The sequence below is a fragment of the Triturus cristatus genome, chromosome 3_2 (assembly GCF_964204655.1).
Source record: "Triturus cristatus chromosome 3_2, aTriCri1.1, whole genome shotgun sequence".
Taxonomy (NCBI): Eukaryota; Metazoa; Chordata; class Amphibia; order Caudata; family Salamandridae; genus Triturus; species Triturus cristatus.
In genome coordinates this window covers 332071118-332092889 of record NC_140584.1, presented here as the reverse complement: position 1 = coordinate 332092889, position 21772 = coordinate 332071118, and the positions used below count along the sequence as shown (strand labels likewise).

Genomic DNA, 21772 nt, shown 5'->3' with positions numbered 1-21772 from the left:
CAAACACACTGACAGAGAATATACACATTTTGCTTTGGGTTACCACACATCTACTGGCACAAACTACTTGTGTGCTAGCAGACAGTTGGTGGCAAGGTTCGCATATTGGGAACATCACTTTGGTGGACAACATACATATTGTATTTCATTGGAGGGGACCCGCTTTAGGCAGATAGTTGGCGCATTAACAGGTATTTACTGTGTGAGACGCCTGAAACTAGTCCCAGGATACTTTTATCCGGTCCAGGGAAGACATAGCTTGGCAGTTCGGGCTGGACTGTTCCCATGAGGCACAGGGTCAAGACTGATTTGCATATAGCTATGTCTGAACTGGGGTGGCGAAATGAGCTAAAGAACGATGATGGAGTCAACCCATCTCTGTGACTGGGGCGAGTGTCTGAAAAGTTTAAGTGCTCCGACCGTCATCTCCTTGTGTTTGTCATGCCAAGGGAGACTGGAAGGACAACTAAGGAGGAAGCAGTGTTTAGGGGGAGGGTGTTGTCAACAATTAGGTATGGCACAGTGTGAGGATGAGGGACATGCAGAACGCAGGGTAAAGGCTTCGGTTTACTATAGGCGAAGGAGGGAAAGGAACACCATTTACCGACTTCCCTGGGTGCTGGGCAAAAGGTGCCTGGTGAGTGCTGCACTGGGGGTGTGCAGGAGCCGTTGGGACTGCCTTGGCCTAGGCTTTAGAACGCATTCACCGTGGACAGTACAGAGAAACCCATTTCCTATTCAGACATTCCTATCTACAAAAAAGCGCAATAATGTCTTCGGGAATGGGATGATTCTTTTTAAAGCCTGAAAATTGCAACAACAAAAAAATGAACAAGAATGAATTAAAAGAATGCAATAAAAAAAAGGCAAATATGGAGCAACATTACCTTTTTAGTGCAGCAAAATGTACTAATCCGTGCTACAATAGTATGGATGGTTTGAGTCGTGGAAGCGGTCTACCTTGATATGGAGAGCTATGAAAGCAGCTTAGAGTAGCTGTGGTGTACAAACCTCTCCACATGTGAGGATGGAAGAGTTCCAAGATGCACTGATCGGTTACCTTTACACATTGACCTACAAAATGGCTCAGAGCACATATTGATGTTATGACATGTACTCTGCAGGATATTGACATAGACAGCACAATCAGATGGCGGAAAAAGGAGTCTGAAAGTTTATAAAGAACCGTGAACGCTACCGAGAGCAACTTATTGCATTCAGTCCAATATTGCTTTCTCAGAAGCCCTCTCTGGTCATCCTGTTCCGAGACGCACTACATGTTTGCAATAGTAGTATTGGAGACCAACAACAAGGAGCTCCCACTACGAGGCGCCGCAGACAGCTCTGGTCTCTGCTTGAAGCATTATGTTCACCTTGAAGGTCATTTACTGCAAGCTCCTACCAAAGCGATCTAAAAGGGCAATAAGATCTTCAGTATTGCTTCCACCTTAAGAGAAGTTTGCTTTGCTAAAGAAATTCACTTACAAGAGATAAGACAGGGAGGGCCTCGCAGCTTCAATGAGACCGCTGTATACACTACCTGAATATTGAAATCACAGAAAGGTGTCAAGGGAGGTTTATTTTAAATCTTCGAGATAAACCTGAGACCACTAATTCTGAGGTTTTTGAGCATTTATTCTTCCATTCAGGTAGGCTGGAGTTACAGTTGAGCAACCAATTTCTTTTAGGGCTAAAACTAGGATCTGATAATGTATATGGGATAGTAATAAAAGAAGGAGAAAACTACAAATTAGGAAGAAGATTTAAGGTATGAGAGAAAGATAGGGTGAGTGAGAGAACTACATATAGGCTTGGGTGAACAATAGCAATACATAAGTGTGACCTGTGGGGGAAAAGGAAGGAATAGTCTTGACTAAGTGTACTGAGGGTAGGGGATCTACCACATAAAAAAAAGAAAATCTTTGAATTACTCGATTTCTCATCGAAAACAGCCTCACAGAATTGGAAACATGGTTTACTTCAATCCTGGCATTGCTCTGCACCTCAACTGCTTACTGGATGGCATACTAGAGACCAGAAAGGGGACGCGAAATAGTGAACAACCAGATCCTAATATTTTTTTACGCAACACAAGCTTTACCTAAGCCTTTGTGAGACAAGGAACTTGATTAAGAAAGCCTAAACCATTATGTCTTATTTCCTGACTCTGGGAACTAAAAAGAGGCCGAGTGTTTTCTGAATGCAGAACACATAGCAATTGTTAAAACAGCAATATAGATTTTTATGAAATGGATGGCACCATTTGCTGCATGATGGCCATGCAAACTGAGCCCGGAAAGTGAACGGAAGCCAATGCAGCTACTTAAGAACAGGGGAAGAAGAGTAAAATGTCTAGGCTATTTTCAAGATGAGCCACTTGGACACCCCTTTTCCAGCTCCTCAATCCACACTTTCAAGTGGAGAAAATGGGGGCACTGGCATCATTTTGCAGCAGTATAATCTAAACATGTATGTAATCGTGTTTGTATAGGGTAAACCTAGCTAGGAAGCAACAGAGCACTGCACATTATATGGTGGGGCTGGGAGACTATCTATAAGGTTGCGTACATCAAGTGGAGATTACACTAATAAACTTCACAGATTACATTTCTATTGACATAGAGAGATGAAGTGATTTGCCCAGAATCACACAATGTTGAACCAAGCGCAGAGGCCAAGGTTCAAACCTGGGTCTCCATGTTCCAAAGTCTGCAGCTTTTGTCACTAAGCCACAGCTCCTCACCAACATATCACAGAAAGTGAATCAGGATTTACCATTTACATGTTCAGAATAAACTTTCGGCACCGTGTCACTCAGGCTGGCAAAGACTTATGGCGGGATTCAGGAGGGTAAACGAGGAGCCCAAAGACAGGTGCCTCTTCAACACAGACAAATCCACTGCTACCTTCTAGAAGGGATTGTTCTGATCCCATGTGACACCAACTAACAGGTCCTATTAGACAAATTAAAATGAATGGTATTGGCGACACGCTGACTGACCCCGGTTTTTCCTGTTTGAGGATCAATATATGTGGAAAGTCTAAGAGAGACTTGTCCTTACTAGAAAAAAAACTGTTGTAACTGAGCAAGGGCCCTGCTGAAAGTGGAGATGCCACTATTTGGCCATTCATCCTACAAACTGGAGTCCTAAAATATGATACCTGTAGAGTATAGGGCCAGCAGTAAGACAAGATGCAATCACAAGCAAGTGAGATATGCAGTAACTGTGCCTACAGAGGTTTTATTGCACATGATTTGCGTAAAATGTTTGGCACTAGAGTACAATTTATGAACTCTGTGTCTACGTCTTTGATAGCAGCACCCCCAAGATATCTGAGCCCCAACATGTCAAATAACTCCATACCTTTGCACAAGCGGTCTGGTGGTATATCACCATCAGACAAACTAAAAGCAGACTTTCACTTGTGCAGCACATTATAGGTTAGTTACTCATCAACAGACCTGGACATGCCACTCCAATTTAACTTAATTTTTTTTGCATTTGCATGACCAAGATGGCTCCCCAAAAAAGAACTACAAACATCCATTAAGATAAGACGGCTTCAGAGCAAATCATGCAATTGAAATGCCAATGCATGTGATGCCTGGACAGAGGTGCTTACAAATTTGTAATGTGCATAATTTTGCCATATGTGGTACACAATAACATAAATGGACTGATTAATGACTTCTGATTAGTTTCTTTGGGAAGTTAACTGAATGAAAGCTGTCAAAGTGCTACCTCACTGTTTAACAGCTTGAAAGATATGTTTAGCAGTTCTGGCTATGAGGCAATGTTTTGGAGTGGTGTGGTAGAAGCAGCTGCTGCTTTCACTCAAATTGTCACTTTCTGCAGCACCAGTCTCTTAAACCCACTTCAAACTGCTGGGTGGCACAGGATACTTGCTGAAGTACAGTCTTATGCAGCACACTCGGAAACTGGGCAGAGTATTACTGCAAGGAGTGCCACGCCGAGAGTTTAAGGTCCATAGAGAGTAGTGGTGTTGTCAGTCTAATTGACATAGGCCGCATGGTCTGACCTTAAGATGGGCGTAAAAAGTTAACCCCCGGAAACACTACACCGTTAAGCCGCTCTGGACACACAAGCAACCCAATCTATCAATGACCCTGGACTTAAATAAGAAAACAAGCAGACACTGGGAGAATATCTATTACACGAGCACCGCCTACCCAAGTTGTATGCCATCACGGCCTGACTCCATGATGGACGCCAAGAGCAAACCCAGGAAAACTGCTCCGGGGAATCGCATCGGACCCCAGTGAGTCCCTTCAATTCACGACCCAGGGCCAAAACCAGAACCAAGCAGACACTGGAAGCGCATCAAAAATTAACCGCGTGATTTTGACGAGCCCCGTAATAGAATCACCAGTGCCCGACCATAAAATGGCCGCCCTCAGCCCAGAACCTTTAGGGTGATCAAACTGCTCAGGTAAGCCTCCACCTTCTTATAGAGAAGCGAAAGTGCCGCCGCAACTCCCCACATCTTGACCCGCGGGCTGCAGCCAAGAAGCAACGAGGGCCCCTGCACCTTAGAGATCGCCGCTTCTCCTAGCTCTTTGCCCGCATGGTCTGACCCCATGATGGCCGCAAAAAGCTGATCCCCCAAAAAATTTGCACTGGGGAGCTGCACTAGACCCACAAGAGCACAAACAATCAAGGACCCAGGACTAAAACAACAAATAATCAAGCACGGGAACTCAATTGTTGCAAACCTCGTAACACCAACAAGCGCCGCAGCACACCACTTCCCAAGTGTAAGTGTGCCCACACTGTCTGACCCCAGGATGGCCGACAAGATCTAATGCCCGGGAAACTGCACCCGGGACCAACAAGACCAAACCAATAAACAAGCAGGCACTGAGCGAACAATAAAGGAGCTAATCATAAGCTTCTGACGATATCTGCAGCGCAACCCCCAAACCCCGACCACTAGTTGGTCGCACCTAGCGCATAACCCGCCCCAACAAGCTAACGCAAACGCACCACCACTACACTTACACCCGCCCTTCACCTACACAACTAGCCGATCACAAGATGGAAGTGTCTAAGGCCCCTGTACCTCAGAGCCTGCCACTTCCCCAAGCCCTAGGCCCCCATGGCTGACCCCAAGATGGCCGAATAGAGATAATTACGATAATCTGCTCCAGGGAGGCGCTGACCTTTTGTCCCGCGACGTCTATGACAGGCTGTACCTTCCTGCTCACTACACCGCCCGACCCATAACACCCGTCCGCGTGAAGACAACCCGAAGTAACCCCCATTACTCAGCTCTGGTGAGCCACCCGACCACCCCCTATGACCTGTTCCCAAGAGGACGGCCCCTTCCCAGGCTAATGGCTCCGGACCATATTTTACCGTACACCTTCGGACCAAGCCCCATCTCCCCCAGCGATACCGGAACCATCCCTTTCCCTAAGGGAACCTGCCCCCACTCGAACATATAAATTATGCCTTATGCCACGCCAACCTATCACAACCCCCTCACACTGAACTACCTAAAACCACATGGTCCGAACTCCTACTCGATTAGCTTCCCCCCCACCTTTCTCCCAAAGCTCATAAAAAAATTAAAACACAAACTGATTAGACAGCACCCAGAATCACTATTCACTGACATACATTACTGCTCCTCCAAAGGACAGATAAAAATGGACCTCATTTTCCACACTGAAAGACCCAAAGAGTGGAACGCCATCATCAGATCACAACTCCACATTTCCAAAACCAATAATGAGGGGGAATACCTCTGTGACCATCTACTCCAACGGCACAGTCCTGATCCAAGCCAACAACGACATCCTTGAGGCTTTTAACTCACTCTTCCCCTCACTTAGGACCACCCCCATCACACCCTTCTCCCCCGTCCAGACCACACCTCTTCCCCGGACAGTCAGACCCTCTAACAGAACACCCCTACCACTCGTGCGTCCCCCCCATGAACAACACCAGCTTTCCACCCCGAGACATCACCCCCACCTCTGGCACCAAGAACACGGCTCCCCCTCCCCCGCCCGACCAACCCCCTGCCCATAACCTCCCCCAAACTATTACGACCGACAGCAACACTCAGTCCAAGACACCCATCAACCTCCCTGTACCCACTCTCACTAGAACTTGGCTGACAACACGACCCTCTATACCCCGCGCCCTCGGCCCTGCTCAAAGACTAAACGAACAACACCTTAACATCAAGATGACATGACCGCATTGTCAGGCCACCCCCCTCTCGGAAGGACCCTGGCCAGAACCACCCCACCATCTCCTCCGAAGAGACGGATCAGCGTCTCTCCATACTTGAGAGCCAGCTAGCAATTATAATTCAGGGTTTCACCGAAATCCTAACCAACATAGCCACGATAGGTAAACCATCCCAAAATCCCCACTACATCCCCACCGTCACCAACCCCACTCACCAAGGGCTCCCCAAGGCTCCCCACCATAATGGGATCGCAATCTCCCGCCTGAATCAAAAGCGTAACCAAAACCGTACCAGCAGCGCCAGAATAGCTTTGTCCCATAGTGAAGTGGCAGACCTTGCCTCCTCATATGACACCCAATCTACCGCCAACCCTCAATCCAAAATTCAGGTAATCACCGGATTCAGACGAGACCACCCCCCCTCCAAAACCCCCTAGACCTCCAACTTCCCTTACCAACATCCCCAGGGCCCTGCTTAAGAAAATTCCCGAAAAAGAGGCGCACTCCACCAACTGCATGCTCATAAACTGCAGATCAGCCACTAATCATGCCACAGAGCTAGCAGAATCCATCCTTACCCATGACATAGACATAGCCTTCATCACCGATCATGGACACTCTCGTAGCCCCAGGCTTTACAATCATCAACAAAGATCGAAAAGACCAAAGAGGCGGGGACATAGCAATCATTCACAACAACAACTTGTCCGTGACGGAAATCAACACCTTTAACTACAACACCTTTGAATGCCAATCCGCCAACATTAACACAAGCGACAACAAGACACTCACATTGCCATCTCCTGGGCAACACCATCACATTCACCGAACATCTCTCTGACTTGATTGCGCATTGCTCACTCCGAGACGCCAACAACATAATTCTGGGAGACCTGAACCTACATTGGAATGAAAAAAACAACCTGCTAATCCAGAACCTGAATGAGCTGCTACACAACAACAATCTTACCCAGCACTTTTCAGAAGCAACACATAACAAAGGAGCGGTCCTTGATGCCATCATCGCCCAACGCGAAACAATCGATCACATTCTGCCCGTTGATTGGTCTAACCACCAACTAATCCTATTCAACATCACTCAACCAATCACATATCAACCTCCCACCCAAGACCCCCCCCCCCCCCCCCCCCCCCCAAATGGACGAGTAATCTTACACAAATCTCCATGGCCGACCTGGAGGAAAAGGTGATTTCACTCCTGCCTACCCCACAGACTATCTCTCCACAACGGAACTCACCTGTTACTATAATTCTACTATGACTGCCATCCTAGATAAATTAGCCCATCTGAAATTCAAAAAAACCCAGAAACATTTCACCCAGATCCTGGTTCAACTCGGACATCAACGCCAAAAGAAGACAACTAAGAGCCACAGAACGACTATGGAGGAACAACCCTTCTACAAGCCTCCATGAGCAACTCAAAGCTACCCAAAGTAAATACAAAAAACACATCAACAACGAAAAAAACAACCTTCTTCTGCACCGCCCTGGACAACGCAGAGAACAGACCCAAAGTATTCAACATCATCAGGCAACAAACGTCCAAGCCCTCCACTACCTCAGGTCAGGCCTCCAAAGATCTGTGCAACAACTTCGCCAACTTCATCGAAGATAAAGTCACCAAGATTGAGCTCTCACTAGACATCAACCTTAATCCCTCCTGTACAATCCCAACCCCAGAAACCGAAGCCAACACATGCACACTCCCGGTGAAAGCCTGGAAAGCCTTCACCTCATTCCCGAAGACGAGATTCTTAAACTGATCTCCACCTCCAAACCCGCCTCTCACGCACTCGATCCTATACCCACCCAACTGACCAAAACGCTGAAACTCTCCCTAGCTCCATTCTGGTGCCAGATCATAAATAGCTCCTTGAGAACCGGCGTCAAACCAGACTGCCTCAAAGTCGGCCAAGTCATGCCACTAATGAAAAAACCTGGCCTGGACCCTAACGATCTGAACAACTTCAGACCCGTCTCCAATCTCCTCCTCCTATCCAAAATCCTCTTAAAGTGTGTTCTCCTTCAACTGAGTCAGCACACGGACAACATCAACCTTCTAGATCCCTACCAATAAGGCTTCAGAAAAGGCTGTAGCAGAGAGACCGCGATCCTCAACATCGTGAATGACATCCACAAGTCTCTAGATATGAACCAATGTTGCCTACTCATCCTCCTGGACTTATCGGCAGCCTTTGACACCGTTGATCACAAGCTACTCATCAAGGCTCTACAAGACAGGGTGGGTGCAGACAAGGTGGTCCTATACTGGTTCTCCTTCTTACACAACCGCTCCCAAAGGATAAAAATCAAAAACCTTCACGTCCGACCTACACCCAGTCAACAAAGGCGTCCCCCAAGGATCAGTTCTCTCCCCTCAACTCAAGATATATATGGAGCCTCCCGCCTTAAAAAAGCCAACATCCCCTTCCACATATATGCAGGCGACACCCAAATCTATCTGGAAACCTCCTCCATCGAAGACATTCAGAGACTAAATAACACTCTCAGAGAAGTCCAACAAGGCTATCCATCAACCACCTCAAACTCAACCAAGAAAAAGCGAAACCCACCTCATCTCCAACAAAGAAGAAAACCCTCAACGGTAATCTCACTCTGGCCAACTCTGTAAAATCATTAGGAATCACCCTAGACCCTAAACTTGACATGGACAAACACATCAATAACTCCACAAGGAGTGCCTTCCTCAATCGTAAGCTTCTCAACAAAATAAAACCCTTCATCCCACCCACAGACCTCCAACAAGCCACTCAATCACTGGTGATATCCAGACTTGACTATGGAAATGCAATCCTCACCGAGACTACTCTCAATGCAGCAGCCAGAATTCGATCACATCTCACCCGCACTCAGAGAACTAATATGGCTGCCAGCAGAAATGCGTGCTAGCTTCAGAACTGCCTGCCTCACGCACAAAGCCCTGCACACAGGGAAACCTGAATACCTGGCCTCCAAACTCAAAAAGGCAGGCCAAACTAGGAACCTCAGGAGCGCCAACTCCCTACTTCTTATCCCTATGAAAACACACAAACAAAAAACCGCTACACAATCCTTCGCTGAAAACGCACCCAAAATCTGGAACTCCATCCCAGCGGATATTAGGACTATCCCGTCCTTTGTAAAATTTAAAAAAACTGCTAAAAGACCTCTTCCTCAACCGTGCCTTCCCGAATCGATAACCATCGCTGTAGCGCATGCTCTCCACACCTCCCTGACACTTTGCCACTAAGACCTACCTCCTCCAAACGCTCCAACTCCCCTCCTCTTTCACCCCTGATTCCTGCCAAGACTACATGCACTCAGCGAGGTTCCGCAGGACTTCCTTGCCTCAATGGGGCACTGCACGCTGGCACTTCTAAATTAACATGTACCTATGCCCTATTTTGTGATTCCTGCATTATAACTCTTGTAGAGCGCTCCGATACCCTCAAGTCTGGCCAGCGCAATATAAAACTCCTTAATAAAATAAAAAATAAAAATAATAATTGCAGTCTGACAAAAGCAATAACAATTTGGACACCTAGACTTCTAAGGCAAAATAATAATTAATCTGCTCATTCCTGTCCAAGACCATAAGATTTGCTAAAAGACTATATAGCAACCTGAAGGGCCAGACAGACATCGCGGATGCAGGACCACATAACAGACAACAGGATTCCAGTGAATTACCACGAACAGGAGCTTTTGACCCTTTTTCCTTGAAGCCTTGAAAAATCTTCAAACTTGCACGCTAGCCAGGACGTAACACGTGTTGGCAGTGCAGTTATCTGAAGATGTTAATTTCTTAATTAATGAAACTGTATACTTTTACAAAAGAGCTGATTATTTGTGTACCAAATGTAATAAAATCTGATATTCAAGAACCATAAAATACAATCAAGTATAATTATCGTTAGGATGAATGCATTCCAATTTAAAGTGTCTAAACTCATGTGGAGCAGTAGGTGAGACTCCTTTGAATGCACCTTAATTCACCCTCCCACAGACAGATTTGCTAAACCATTTGACACATATGGATGACCCAGAACTGCTGAGCTTGACATGTAATATCATTATCAATGAGCCAGTCAGGGAACAAATAGACTTAACTGATATGACATGTTAAATGTACCATTTCAATTTACATAATGTACAGTAAACCTCAGAAGGTTCATGAAAAATGAATAATTGCTCACCTGTAAATATAAAATTATTTTTCCTCAGAGAAGTACCTCCTGCTAATTATTCTGTCTTCTATTCTGCTACCAAGTCGTTGCTGGTCTTGCTGGGAGTCAAGTTTGGTCGAATACCTCTTTCCGCTAGTGTCAGTCCTTGATATCCTATCAGAAGATGCAAGCGGCCTTCTGCGAGATCTGATGGTTGTATCTGTGCCCTCCTCCTGTGCCAAAATAAATAAAAATGAAAATAAGCTGAAGGCACCAGGCAATGGAGAAACAAAACATTTTTATAGCAAGCTCATACAGTAAATCTTGTTACAGAGTTGTTTTAGAGGCGGTACTGACTTATTTGACCTGAATAAGCATTACAGGGCAAAAGGATATACTACATTAAGTATAACAATGACACCACTTACGACCAATTGGAAATACTCACCATAATCAACTAAATACCAGTAGCCTGGACATTTTTCCTGAGCAACCCAATAATGAAAGACAAATTAAAGTGATTATAAAATAAAGAAATACATTAACACACAAAGTTACTTTCCAGGTCCACTTCTCCCTTCCTACAAAATCTCCATAACTTAAGTCCTCATCTGCTATTAATAAAGAAATTACCTAGGAACTAGGAGTACTTGGTAAAGCAACCTGCCTAACAAGATGAAAGCCTCCACCATACCTGCAGAGTCAGCACTCCAGAACATGGAATGCCTGGATACGCTATCAGGTGATTAGCTGCGCTTTATAAATTCTGATTGATTGAGTCTTTACTAATACTATCCTGAACACCATTTCTATACCTCTGAACTTTGTATTTATCCTCATCATTAGGAAACCCATACCAAGACTATTGACAATTGTTTCTCAAACGTCCAGTACCCAAGTAACATCCCTGAGAGCAAGATTTTATGCGGGCATGGAGCACCAAAAGCCACTCAAATTTACCATTAGCCAGGTTTCAAACCTTCGAGAGAGACAAACTAGCATCTCAGGGACATTCTAGAGGTGAAGCAATCAGGAAAATCCTCCAGGCTTATGGCTTCATACAGCATGTCCCTCTTTGAGCAAATGAGTCCAGCGGCATGCACATAGATACCGCATACAGAAATGGAAGCACATATTGAGGACTCACACTTCTGCATATAACAAAACCTGAATTTTAAGACTTGTCAGAAGTAAAATTTTTATTTTATAATGCCCATGCTGTAGCAGCTATAACATTCTTAAAATCAGTGGTAGTCAAAGCATTGTATACTAAAGCAGAACATTTCATTAGCTAGTGTTGTTCTTGCAGGGTTGTTCACCAATTTTTAATGGAGAGAGTAAGGACCCAACACTTAGCCGAAAAAGGAGAATTATGCATAATTAAAAAAACAAGGCTGATGGATTAAGCAAATCTATATAATGCAATTCTCTTGGTGAACAGAACTGTTTTGGTAAGAGAAGACTCTCCGTTCTTGTTTTATCTGGCAAAATCTCAAGCGATCACCGTGGATCAAAATACTCAACCCAGGAATATTGTTGTATCATTTGATTAAAATAATACAGTGGCATTGAAATACTCTGTACTAACACACTTAGAGGAGTAAGAATTACAACCTTAATCAACAGTACCCTCAAGCAAGGCTGCGTGTTGGCAAGCATTTATTTAAATTTATTTATAGGAAACATACATGTATTTAAACCTGCTGTCATGGAAGACAAACCCATCTTGCAGCAAGACCTTTGAGTAAACATATGTTGTCATATGGATAACTTCTGTGTTTAAGAAAAATAAAACTAATGCATGAACACGCTGGATTTGTCTAAAAGTGTTCGTTTTTGTTAACACATGATCCTCGCAGGCAAATTTTATTAATATTTTGTTAGACATACAATGGTGGACTAGGATTTTCAAAATCGGTCATCAAAACAGATGGGTTTCCGATATCTAATAAGAAGCACAAGAAAAATGGAATTGGGAAATATTTCAGGTTAAAAAAATCCTTTCCTAGTCAGGTAGCTGGTTTTAAGATCTGTACCAGTGTGTGGGATACAGATATAAAATACTGGTGCCTATCCTTTAAGATAAAAATGAATAAAGGGAATTTAACCTCTGTAGGTTTAAGTGGATCAGCAAGTGCTCTCAAGTTAATTCAGTATGTTAATTTTTCAAATAAAATTGACTGGAAAAATGGTTGCATCTTTTTATTATACTCCAAAATCAACAGTTTTCCCTTGGGTCATCAAAATGCCCTATAGCTTTCTCAAGACGTAGTTGAAGGAAGTAAAGGTTAGAATTTGAGCATCAGGTGCGTTAGCGGCATTAGTGAACTCAAGCTATGGAAGTTTTCGAACAGTCCATTTTTTGAATCACTGGTCACTCGTTGCCCTGTCAAAGTGATTTTGCAGACTGGTTTCTAGTTCGGGCTGCTGCTAAGCAGAGGACACACTTAGTTAGATTCCCAGGTTACAGGGGAAAAGTGTGTGGGGGAGAGGTTGGTACCACTTACTGGTGATTTATCGGAGCAGAGCAAAGGCCAAGGGCCATTACAGTCAAAACATGGTCTGATTTCATTTTTCCTTTCCAGGGATATTTAGACCTTTAGTATTAAATACGGACGGCCAGTAAAACCACCAGGATACATTTCACCCAGCTATACATGGGAGAATTTGGTAAGGAATATGCTACTTACCAGTATGCATCTGTTCTTGACATGTAGAGCTGCAGATCTACACACTTGTGCATAGATCGCCATCTTGTGTTGGGCCCGGATGTTTGCAGTTGTTTTTCCTCTTTCCTCTTGGAAAGTCTTTGGAAGTCACGAGGTCGGTGACTCCTCCTTTGGATCGTATTGCGCATGGGCTTCGGCTCCATCCTCAGATTGTTTTTCGCCAGCAGGGAAAGATGGAGCGTAGTAATAACAGTGAAGATGCCGAGGAGGAGCCTAGCGCGCAACCAAGATGGCCGCGTAGGTGCGAGGCTCCCGAGGACCACCACGACCTCCTGAATTAATCCTGGCTATATCCTGTCCTTGTTGAGGGGACTGCATCGGTGAACCCGAGCTGAGGCGCCATCCGTTTTTCTTTTTCGAATCGGACCCCGGACGCCGGTGGGAGCACCGATTGAAGGTTGCGGCCTTCTCCGCGCTGGCCCCCCGGATTGGAGTAGTGGGGCGATCCGGGGACAAAGCGAACAACAGCGGCGGGCAGGGCTGGGCGACTCGCGTATCCCGTGCTTTCACTTTCGCTTTTGCGCTCTCCTTGCCCTCAAGCGAGGTAGGGTTGCGGAGCGGGGTGCGGTGGTGTGGCCTTGTCCAGGTGCCCGGCTGACCCGCCGGCCGTGAGTCGTCCTGCGGCCCAGTGATCGCCCTCCCCCCCCCGGAACTTGTGAACTGGTTTATCGGCCCTTTCGAGGAGATTGGCACGACGGTGGGAGAGCAGGCATGTCCACCAAACAAGATGGCGACCGGGCGAAGGTGAAGACGACCCGCCGCGGCCCGGCGCCTCAATCCAACAGTATGGACCGCTACACCCTCCAGAAGGGATCTCCGGAGACATCGCGCACATCCCCGGCGGGCCCGACGGAGGCATCTGCTCAACCGGTGGATCTGACCCTCCGGGACGTCATGGGCGCCATCGCAGAGATGAAGGCCTCGGTGGACCAGCGCTTCGACACCCTAGCGCAAAAGATAGACTCGGTCCTGGTGGAGGTTAGCCTTGTGAGGGCTGACTTGTCCAAAACCAACGACCGGGTCGATTCCCTGGCCCACACCACAACGAGCCTCACGACGGACGTGGTGGCCCTCCAAAAGGAGGTGCGCCGGCTTGGCCAGGCGAGCGCCCTGATGGACCGGCGACTGGAGGATTCCGAGGGTCGGGCCCGGAGGAATAACGTTCGCATTGTGGGAGTGCCGGAGGGACGAGAGGCGGAGGCGGCAGATCTTTTTTGTGGAAGAATTGATCCTTACCCATCTCCAGCCCCGGGGGCCGAGTAAGCTTTTTGCGGTGGAACGTGCTCACCGGGTCCCTGGGGGCAGACCTAAGGCCGGTGCCCCGCCGCGGCCTCTCATTGCCCGGATTTTTAATTTTCGGGACAGAGACGCTATCCTGCAGACCTCCAGGCAACAGGGACCGGTCAAGCTTGATAACATGGATGTGCATTTCTACCCAGACTTTACTCCGGCGGTCCAAAAACAGAGATTGAGTTTTCTCGGAGTTAAACGTCGCCTACGGGACCTGAACCTTAAGTACTCAATGCTTTTTCCAGCTAAGCTAAGGGTGGAGGTGGATGGGCGCACGCACTTTTTTGACCGACCCGAGGCGGCTGGGGACTGGTTGGACACTCTGCCTGGAGATCGGGGCCGAGGGGGTGGGGGGGGTGCGGTTGGCGGGGAGGGCCCGCCGGATCAGAACTGAGGGGTGAAGAATAGGCCTTGCTCTGGACAACATTCCTTTACCATTTACTGATCGTTTATGTTCCCCTCCGATGGAGGTCGTGTGGGGTCTGTTGGGGGCTTCCCTCCTCCTCTGGGGGACTAGTTAGTTTTTCATCTATGGGGCGACAGGCACACTGCACTTTGGGGGGGCTGTTTGGGCTCATGCAGGGGTGCAGGGAGGGGGGAGTTCTGTTGGGATGGGGGGGTGGGGGGGGTGTGTTGTTTGTTTGCACCGCAAGGCAAGCCCTTTACTGTATTGTTGCTCTCGAGATGCTCTGTGGGGGACGACTGATTGCTTCTACGTATGATGGGGGGGTAGGGATTTGACTGTGTTGTCATGGAATGTTAACGGCCTGGGGGACAGGATTAAGCGTGGTGTGGTCCTGCAGTACCTGAAACGTATCTCACCAGATGTTATCTTCCTGCAGGAGACACACCTTATAGGTAACTCCTTTCATGCCATGAATCGGCGAGGCTATCGTTTGGTGGCCCACTCGGGCCACACCTCGGGCTCGCGGGGGGTGGGTATCATGATTAAGAACTCGCTCCCGTTGGAGATTGATGAGGTGCGCCATGATGAGAGGGGACGCTACACTGTTCTGGTGGGTAGAATGGAGGGTAGAGTGTTTGTTTTTATATCAGTGTACGTCCCGCCTGGGTTACAATCTACTACATTTGCGGACTTGGGGCGCCTCCTCCTGGACCTCCCCCGGGTGGCCTGCTGGTGGTTGGGGGGGACTTTAATGTGGTAGTTTCTGGGTCTATGGATCGCCATCCCCCTAGGGACCTCCCCCGGGCACAGGCCTGGCTGTCCGGCCTTTTAGATACTCTGGGCCTGGTGGATTGCTGGCGACTAAAGCATCCCGCACAGCGGCAATACACCTTCCACTCGGGTGCCCATGGTAGCCTCTCGCGGCTTGATTACATCCTTGTCCCGGCGGCCTATGGTGGGAGAGGTGTGCCATCTGGCGCGGGGCATTTCAGATCACTCCCCAGTACTGTTACATTTCGATGTCTTCCCTAGGGGGGAGGGCAGGGTGGCTCCAATCAATGCTTGGTACTTGCGTGACCCCACTATTCGTGCCGACTTGATCAAATCCTTACAGCGATACTTTGATGAGAATGTGGGGTCTGTCCCTTCGGCCATCTCCCTGTGGGAGGCTTTTAAGGTAGTTCTCAGAGGGGAGGCCCTCTCCTTTATCTCCCATGCCCGGAGGCGCGAGCGGGAGGAGGTAACCCGGGTGGAGGCCGAAATTGCGGAACTAGAGGGTGACCTGGGGAGCGGGGTAACAGACGCCAAGTTGCATGTTCTGCACCTCAAGCAGGCGGCCTATAGGGCCCTCGTCACGGAGGCGGCCAGGGGCCTCAGTAGAGAGCAACAGGGGCGACTGTATGATGTGGGTGATAAGGCTGGTAAATTGATTGCGTGGTTGGACAAGAGGGAGAGAGCGAGTCGTGTGGTTCCTTTGATTGAGGGGATGGATGGTGTGCCTGTCACCGAGCCGGAAGCCATTGTCTCCTGCTTCGCGGATTACTTCCGCGAGGTGTACTCCCCGGTTTCTCCCTGCTCGGAGGAAGATTCCCATGCCCTGCTTCGGGACATCGCGCTGCCCTCCCTTACGGTGGAGGACAGGGATTTGCTGGACGCTCCTCCCACCTCGGACGAAATTGCCCTGGCTATTCGCTCGGTCGCATCCGGCAAGGCCATGGGCCCCAATGGTATCCCCATCGAGCTTTACAAGCTGCGACCGGATGTACTGGCGCCCCACCTGCGCGCCATGTTCCTGGCGGCCCACTCGCAGGGTTCCCTCCCGCCGGACCAGCGTCTGGCCACAATCGTGGTGATCCACAAGGAGGGGAGACCCCGTGAGCGGGTTACATCCTATAGGCCTATCTCGCTCTTGAACGCGGAGCCCAAAATCCTCGCCAAGGTACTGGCCAACCGGCTGGTTGGCGTGGTGGGCGATTTGGTCCACCAAGACCAATCTGGCTTTATACCCCATCGCAACACGGCTCTTAATCTGCGACGCTTGCATGGGGTGCTCGCGCATGTCCCGTTTGTGCGGGAGCCGGCCATCTTGGCGTCCTTAGACGCCACCATGGCGTTTGACACGCTTGAATGGCCATACATCTGGGCGATGCTGGCGAAATTTGGATTTGGACCGGGATTCATTAGCTGGGTCAAATTGTTGTATTCGGGCCCATTGGCGCAGGTGGTGGTGAATGGGCGAGTCTCGGCCCCCTTCGCGCTGGGGCGGGGCACGCGTCAGGGTTGCCCCTTGTCACCGCTCCTGTTTGCATTGGCCTTGGAGCCCTTGGCGAAGTGGCTGCGGTGGCACCCCTCTATCCGTGGTCTCCGCTGGACCCCCGAGCATGAGGACCGCGTGTCCCTCTACGCCGATGATATCCTTTTGTATCTCGCCTCCCCGCGTAACTCGCTGATTGTCCTGGTTGATGTTTTGCGCTCCTTCGGTCGTAACTCAGGCCTTGTCATCAACTGGGCGAAATCCTGCGTGTAGGTGCTCTCCGGGGAGGCTCCGGCCCTACCACGGGACTGCCCGATCCAGATTGCCTCCCAGGGGTTCCGGTACCTGGGTATATATATTACTCTAGACCCGGAGGCCCGCTACGAGCGGAACTTGCTACCCCCCCTCCAGCGCTTGCGGGAGGACGTTGCGCGCTGGCGGCGTCTTCCGCTTTCGCCGCTTGGCCGAGCGGCCTTGTTTAAGATGATGTCCTTGCCGCGCTTTCTGTATGCGCTTCAGAACACTATGGACTTGGTTCCGGCGCGCTACTTCCGTGAGGTGGAGAGCCTGCAGCGGCGCCTGTTCTGGGACGGGAGGCCGCGTATTGCTCTGGCTAAATTGACGCTCCCGTGGTACGATGGGGGGGTTGCCCTCCCGGACATTAAACGGTATTACTGGGCCTCCCAGCTAGCTGCGATTAATCATGGCCTTTACGGGCCCGCCCTGAACCCGGCATTTGAAATGGACAAGATGCTCCTGCCCGGTGGCGACTACAATCGAGCGCTCTACTCTGGCGCGCCCGACTCCCGTCTGACGGGACCGACGCGTGTCATGGTGCGTGTCTGGCACGCGGCTAATGCAGCGATGGGGTGGAAGGACCGTTTGACCCGGGCGACACCGCTATATGCGTCTGAGAGGTTGGGCTCCCTGTGGACATCGAAGGGCTTCGAGAAGTGGGACACGATCGGAATCAGCACAGTGGGAGACCTCTGGACAAGGGGTGGGTTCAAAACTTTTGAGACGCTGCGGACGGAATTTCAGCTGCAAGGCAGTGAGTACTTTCGGTACTTACAAGTCCGCCACGCGCTGGGCTCCGTCTTCCCTGATGTCGCGTCCATTCCGGAGTCTTCCCCCCTGGAGGACAGAGTGCTGGATGGCCATGTCCCAGACAGCACGATCTCCCTTATATATAAAAAACTGATCAACGACAGATCGTGCCTGCTGACTAGTCTCCGCGAGGCCTGGGTTGCCGACGGGCTGGAACTGGACGACGAGGACTGGATTTCCGCGGTGGCCTCTCCGAAGGAGGTGGCCATCCCGGCTCGCCTTCGCTTCGTCCAGCTTAAGATCCTCCACCGGGTTTACGTGACGGGGCCAAGGCTTCTACGTATGGGCTTTGTTGGTGACGGATTGTGTAAGCGTGGCTGTGGTGCCTTGGCAACTTTCATGCATATTCTGTGGGAATGCCCACAGGTGGAGCGATTCTGGCGTGGTGTGCATGAGGTCCTGCGTGTGGTGACGCGTGTTGCGCTGTTGCCTGAAGCGAGGAGATGCTTGCTGAATGTGTGGGAACCAAATGACTATTCGGTCCCGCAGACGCGGTGGGTGACTCTGGGATACATGATAGCTAAGCGCGACATTGCTCAATTGTGGGGATCCCAGTGGCCCCCAGCGGTGTTGGCCTGGAAAGAACATATGGATTGGTGTATGTTTCGTGAAAGGGTAGTGTATGTGGCGAGGGGTAAGCCTGGGGCGTGGGTGAAAATCTGGGGCCCCTGGAACGCCTATCGCGGGGGTATTTGTGAGCCGCCACTGCTACCGGCCGCCTCACCAGCTCCGTCCCCCTAGCCGACCCCCTCCCCCAGCCACGGGCATGTGGTTCCCCTGTCCCTGATCTATTCCCATTCCCCTCTTCAGAGTTTGGCTGCTGGTTGGGATCCCCCACTTAAGGAGCACGTGCCGTCACTTTGGATGGCGGGTTGCCTTGCGGGTGTGGTTTTTTGTGTTGTTCTGTTTTGAAAAAAGGAAACCGTATTGTGGGCTTGGAGTTATGTGGCCTGCGCTATTGATATCTCCTGATTTACCGATCTGCACCGCCAAGAGACTCTTACTGTAGGTATGTCATATGCTTCTGCCACTCTAGCGGCCGGCTGGATGGTTGTAGGCCCATACTTGTAACCTTTTTTAACATGTAATAAACTGTTTCAAAAAAAAAAAAAAAAAAAAAAAAAAACAGTGAAGATGCCCATGTGTGTTGTATCTAAATAAGATAAACTGGAACAGATAAAGGTAGCCGGGGAGGCGGGTGGGCGTGTGTAGATCTGCAGCTCCACATGCCAAGAACAGATGCATACTGGTAAGTAGCATATTCCGTTCGAGGCATATGAGCTGCAGATTACACACTTGTGCATAGATTATATAGCAGTACCCATCCTTAGCGGCGACCACCCGTATCTGTTGCAGTGGTTTGACATAATGTTTTGAGTATAGCCTGGCCCACACTAGCCTGTTGCTTAGTTTGCACAACTACACAGTCTTATGGAAGGGTTGTTTTCTCTCTATGTAGTAGAGCAAGGCTCGTTTGACATCTAATGTGTGAAGAGCTCTTTCTGCAACGGTCTGTGGTTGCGAGAAGAATACTGGTAGTTCTACAGATTGGGTTAGATGAAAGGGAGAAATGACTTTAGGGAGGAATTTTGGGTTGGTACGTAGAACAACCTTGTTATGGTGCATTTGTAGATCAGGTTCTTGAATGGTAAGCGCTTGAATCTCACTGACCCTTCTGAGGGAAGTGATGGCTACAAGAAAAGCGATTTTCCATGTTAGGAATTGAAGTTCACACTTGTGTAGTGGTTCGAAGGGAGGCCCCATTAGTCTGGTGAGAAAGATATTTAGGTTCCACACAGGTGAGGGTGGCACTCTGGGGGCAATTATTCTTTTAAGGCCTTCCATGAAGGCTTTAATGGCAGATACTCTAAAAAGTGATAGATGTTGCCTGTTTTGTAGATAAGCTGCTATGGCTGCAAGGTACAGTCTAATGGACGTGTACGCTAGATTGCATCTTTGTAGGTGCAGGAAATAGCCTATGATGTGTTGAATGGACACATCTAGGGGATTGATGGTATTGTTGTGACAATAGACAACAAAACGTTTCCACTTGGCGGCGTAGCACGCTCTAGTGGTGGGTCGCCAACTTCTTTGATGACGTTCATGCAGTCAGGGGGAAGATTTAGGTAACAGAATTCTAGGATTTCAGGAGCCAGATCGCAAGGTTGAGCTGAGCTGGGTCCGGGTGCCTGATCTCTCCATGGGTCTGGGTTAAGAGGTGTGGAGAGAGGTGGAACTTTTGATGTGGGACTACAGAGAGTTCTATCAGTGTGGTGTACCACGGTTGTCTGGCCCAAGTTGGAGCTAGTAGGATTAGTGTGAGGGAGTGTTGTTGTAGTTTGCGCACCACTAATGGAATGAGTGGGAAAGGCGGAAAAGCGTATGCAAATCTGCCTGACCAGTTCATCCATATCGCATTGCCTTTGGACAGTGGGTGTGGATATCTGGCGGCGAAGCTTGGGCATTTGGTGTTTTCGTGGGTGGCAAAGAGGTCTATCTGTGGATGCCCCCACATTTGAAAGTACAGTTGAAGAACTTGTGGGTGGAGTTCCCACTCGTGGAGTTGTTGTGTCTGTCTACTGAGCAGATCTGCCATAGTATTCTGGACTCCCCTTGGACATGTTGGGCTAGAAGAAAGATTTTCTGGGGTATGGCCCATCTCCATATGCTCTGTGCTAGCCGAGAGCGCTGTGGAGAGTGTGTGCCGCCTTTTTTTTGTATATAGTACATGGCTGTCATGTCTGTGCGGACTAGGACTGCCTTGCCTGAAATCTGTGTTTGAAAAGATTTTAGGGCTAAGAAGATGGCTAGTAACTCCAGATGGTTGATGTGGAGTAACTTTTGTTGAGGTGTCCACCTGCCTGCATGGTGTGATGTAATAGGTGAGCTCACGAGCCGGAGAGCGATGCGTCCGTCGTCAGTACTATCTGAGGAACCGGGTCCAGGAACGGTCGCCCTTTGGAAAGGTTTTTGGTGGTCCACCACTGCAGAGAGCGATGGGTATGACAGTCTACCAACACCAGATCTGTTAATTGACCCTGGGCCTGGTTCCATTGGCGTGCTAAGCACTCTTGGAGAGGACGCATCTGGAGTATTGCGTGAGGTACTATGAATATGCAAGAGGCCATCATCCCGATTAGTTGCATAAACACTCTAGGTGGAAGGGAGTGTTGTGCCGTAAATTTTGCGTGTAGAGCCTGAATGCTTGTGATCCTGGCCGGACTGGGGTAGGCTAGCGCTCTTGAGGTGTCTATGGTGGCACCGAGGTATTGTTTTACTTGGGACGGTTGCAGATGGGACTTCATGTGGTTTATTGTGAAGCCCAGTTCGTGAAGGAGCTGGAAAGTGGCGTGCATGTGTTGTACACACTGGTTGTATGAGTTGGCTTTTATCAGCCAGTCATCTAGGTATGGGAAGACATGGATGTGTTGTCTCCGCAGGTGTGCGGCCACTACTGCTAGGCACTTGGTGAATACTCGTGGTGCTGTTGTGACTCCAAATGGGAGCACTTTGAATTGGTAGTGTTGGCCGTCCACTACAAATCTGAGGAACTTCCTATTAGCGTTGTGTACAGG

The 21772-nt window shown here is 49.0% G+C and overlaps 1 protein-coding gene across 2 annotated transcripts in view; it reads right to left on the bottom strand.

Moving 5' to 3' along the window:
* LUZP1 (leucine zipper protein 1) overlaps positions 1-21772 on the bottom strand; it is a 174450-nt gene that overhangs the window by 8061 nt on the left and 144617 nt on the right. For both annotated transcript variants that reach the window (XM_085647799.1, XM_085647800.1), the window contains one exon: positions 10442-10644. In XM_085647799.1, coding sequence (XP_085503925.1) covers positions 10456-10644 — 189 coding nt within the window. In that variant the 3' untranslated portion in view covers positions 10442-10455. The remainder of the gene's footprint in view (positions 1-10441; positions 10645-21772) is intronic.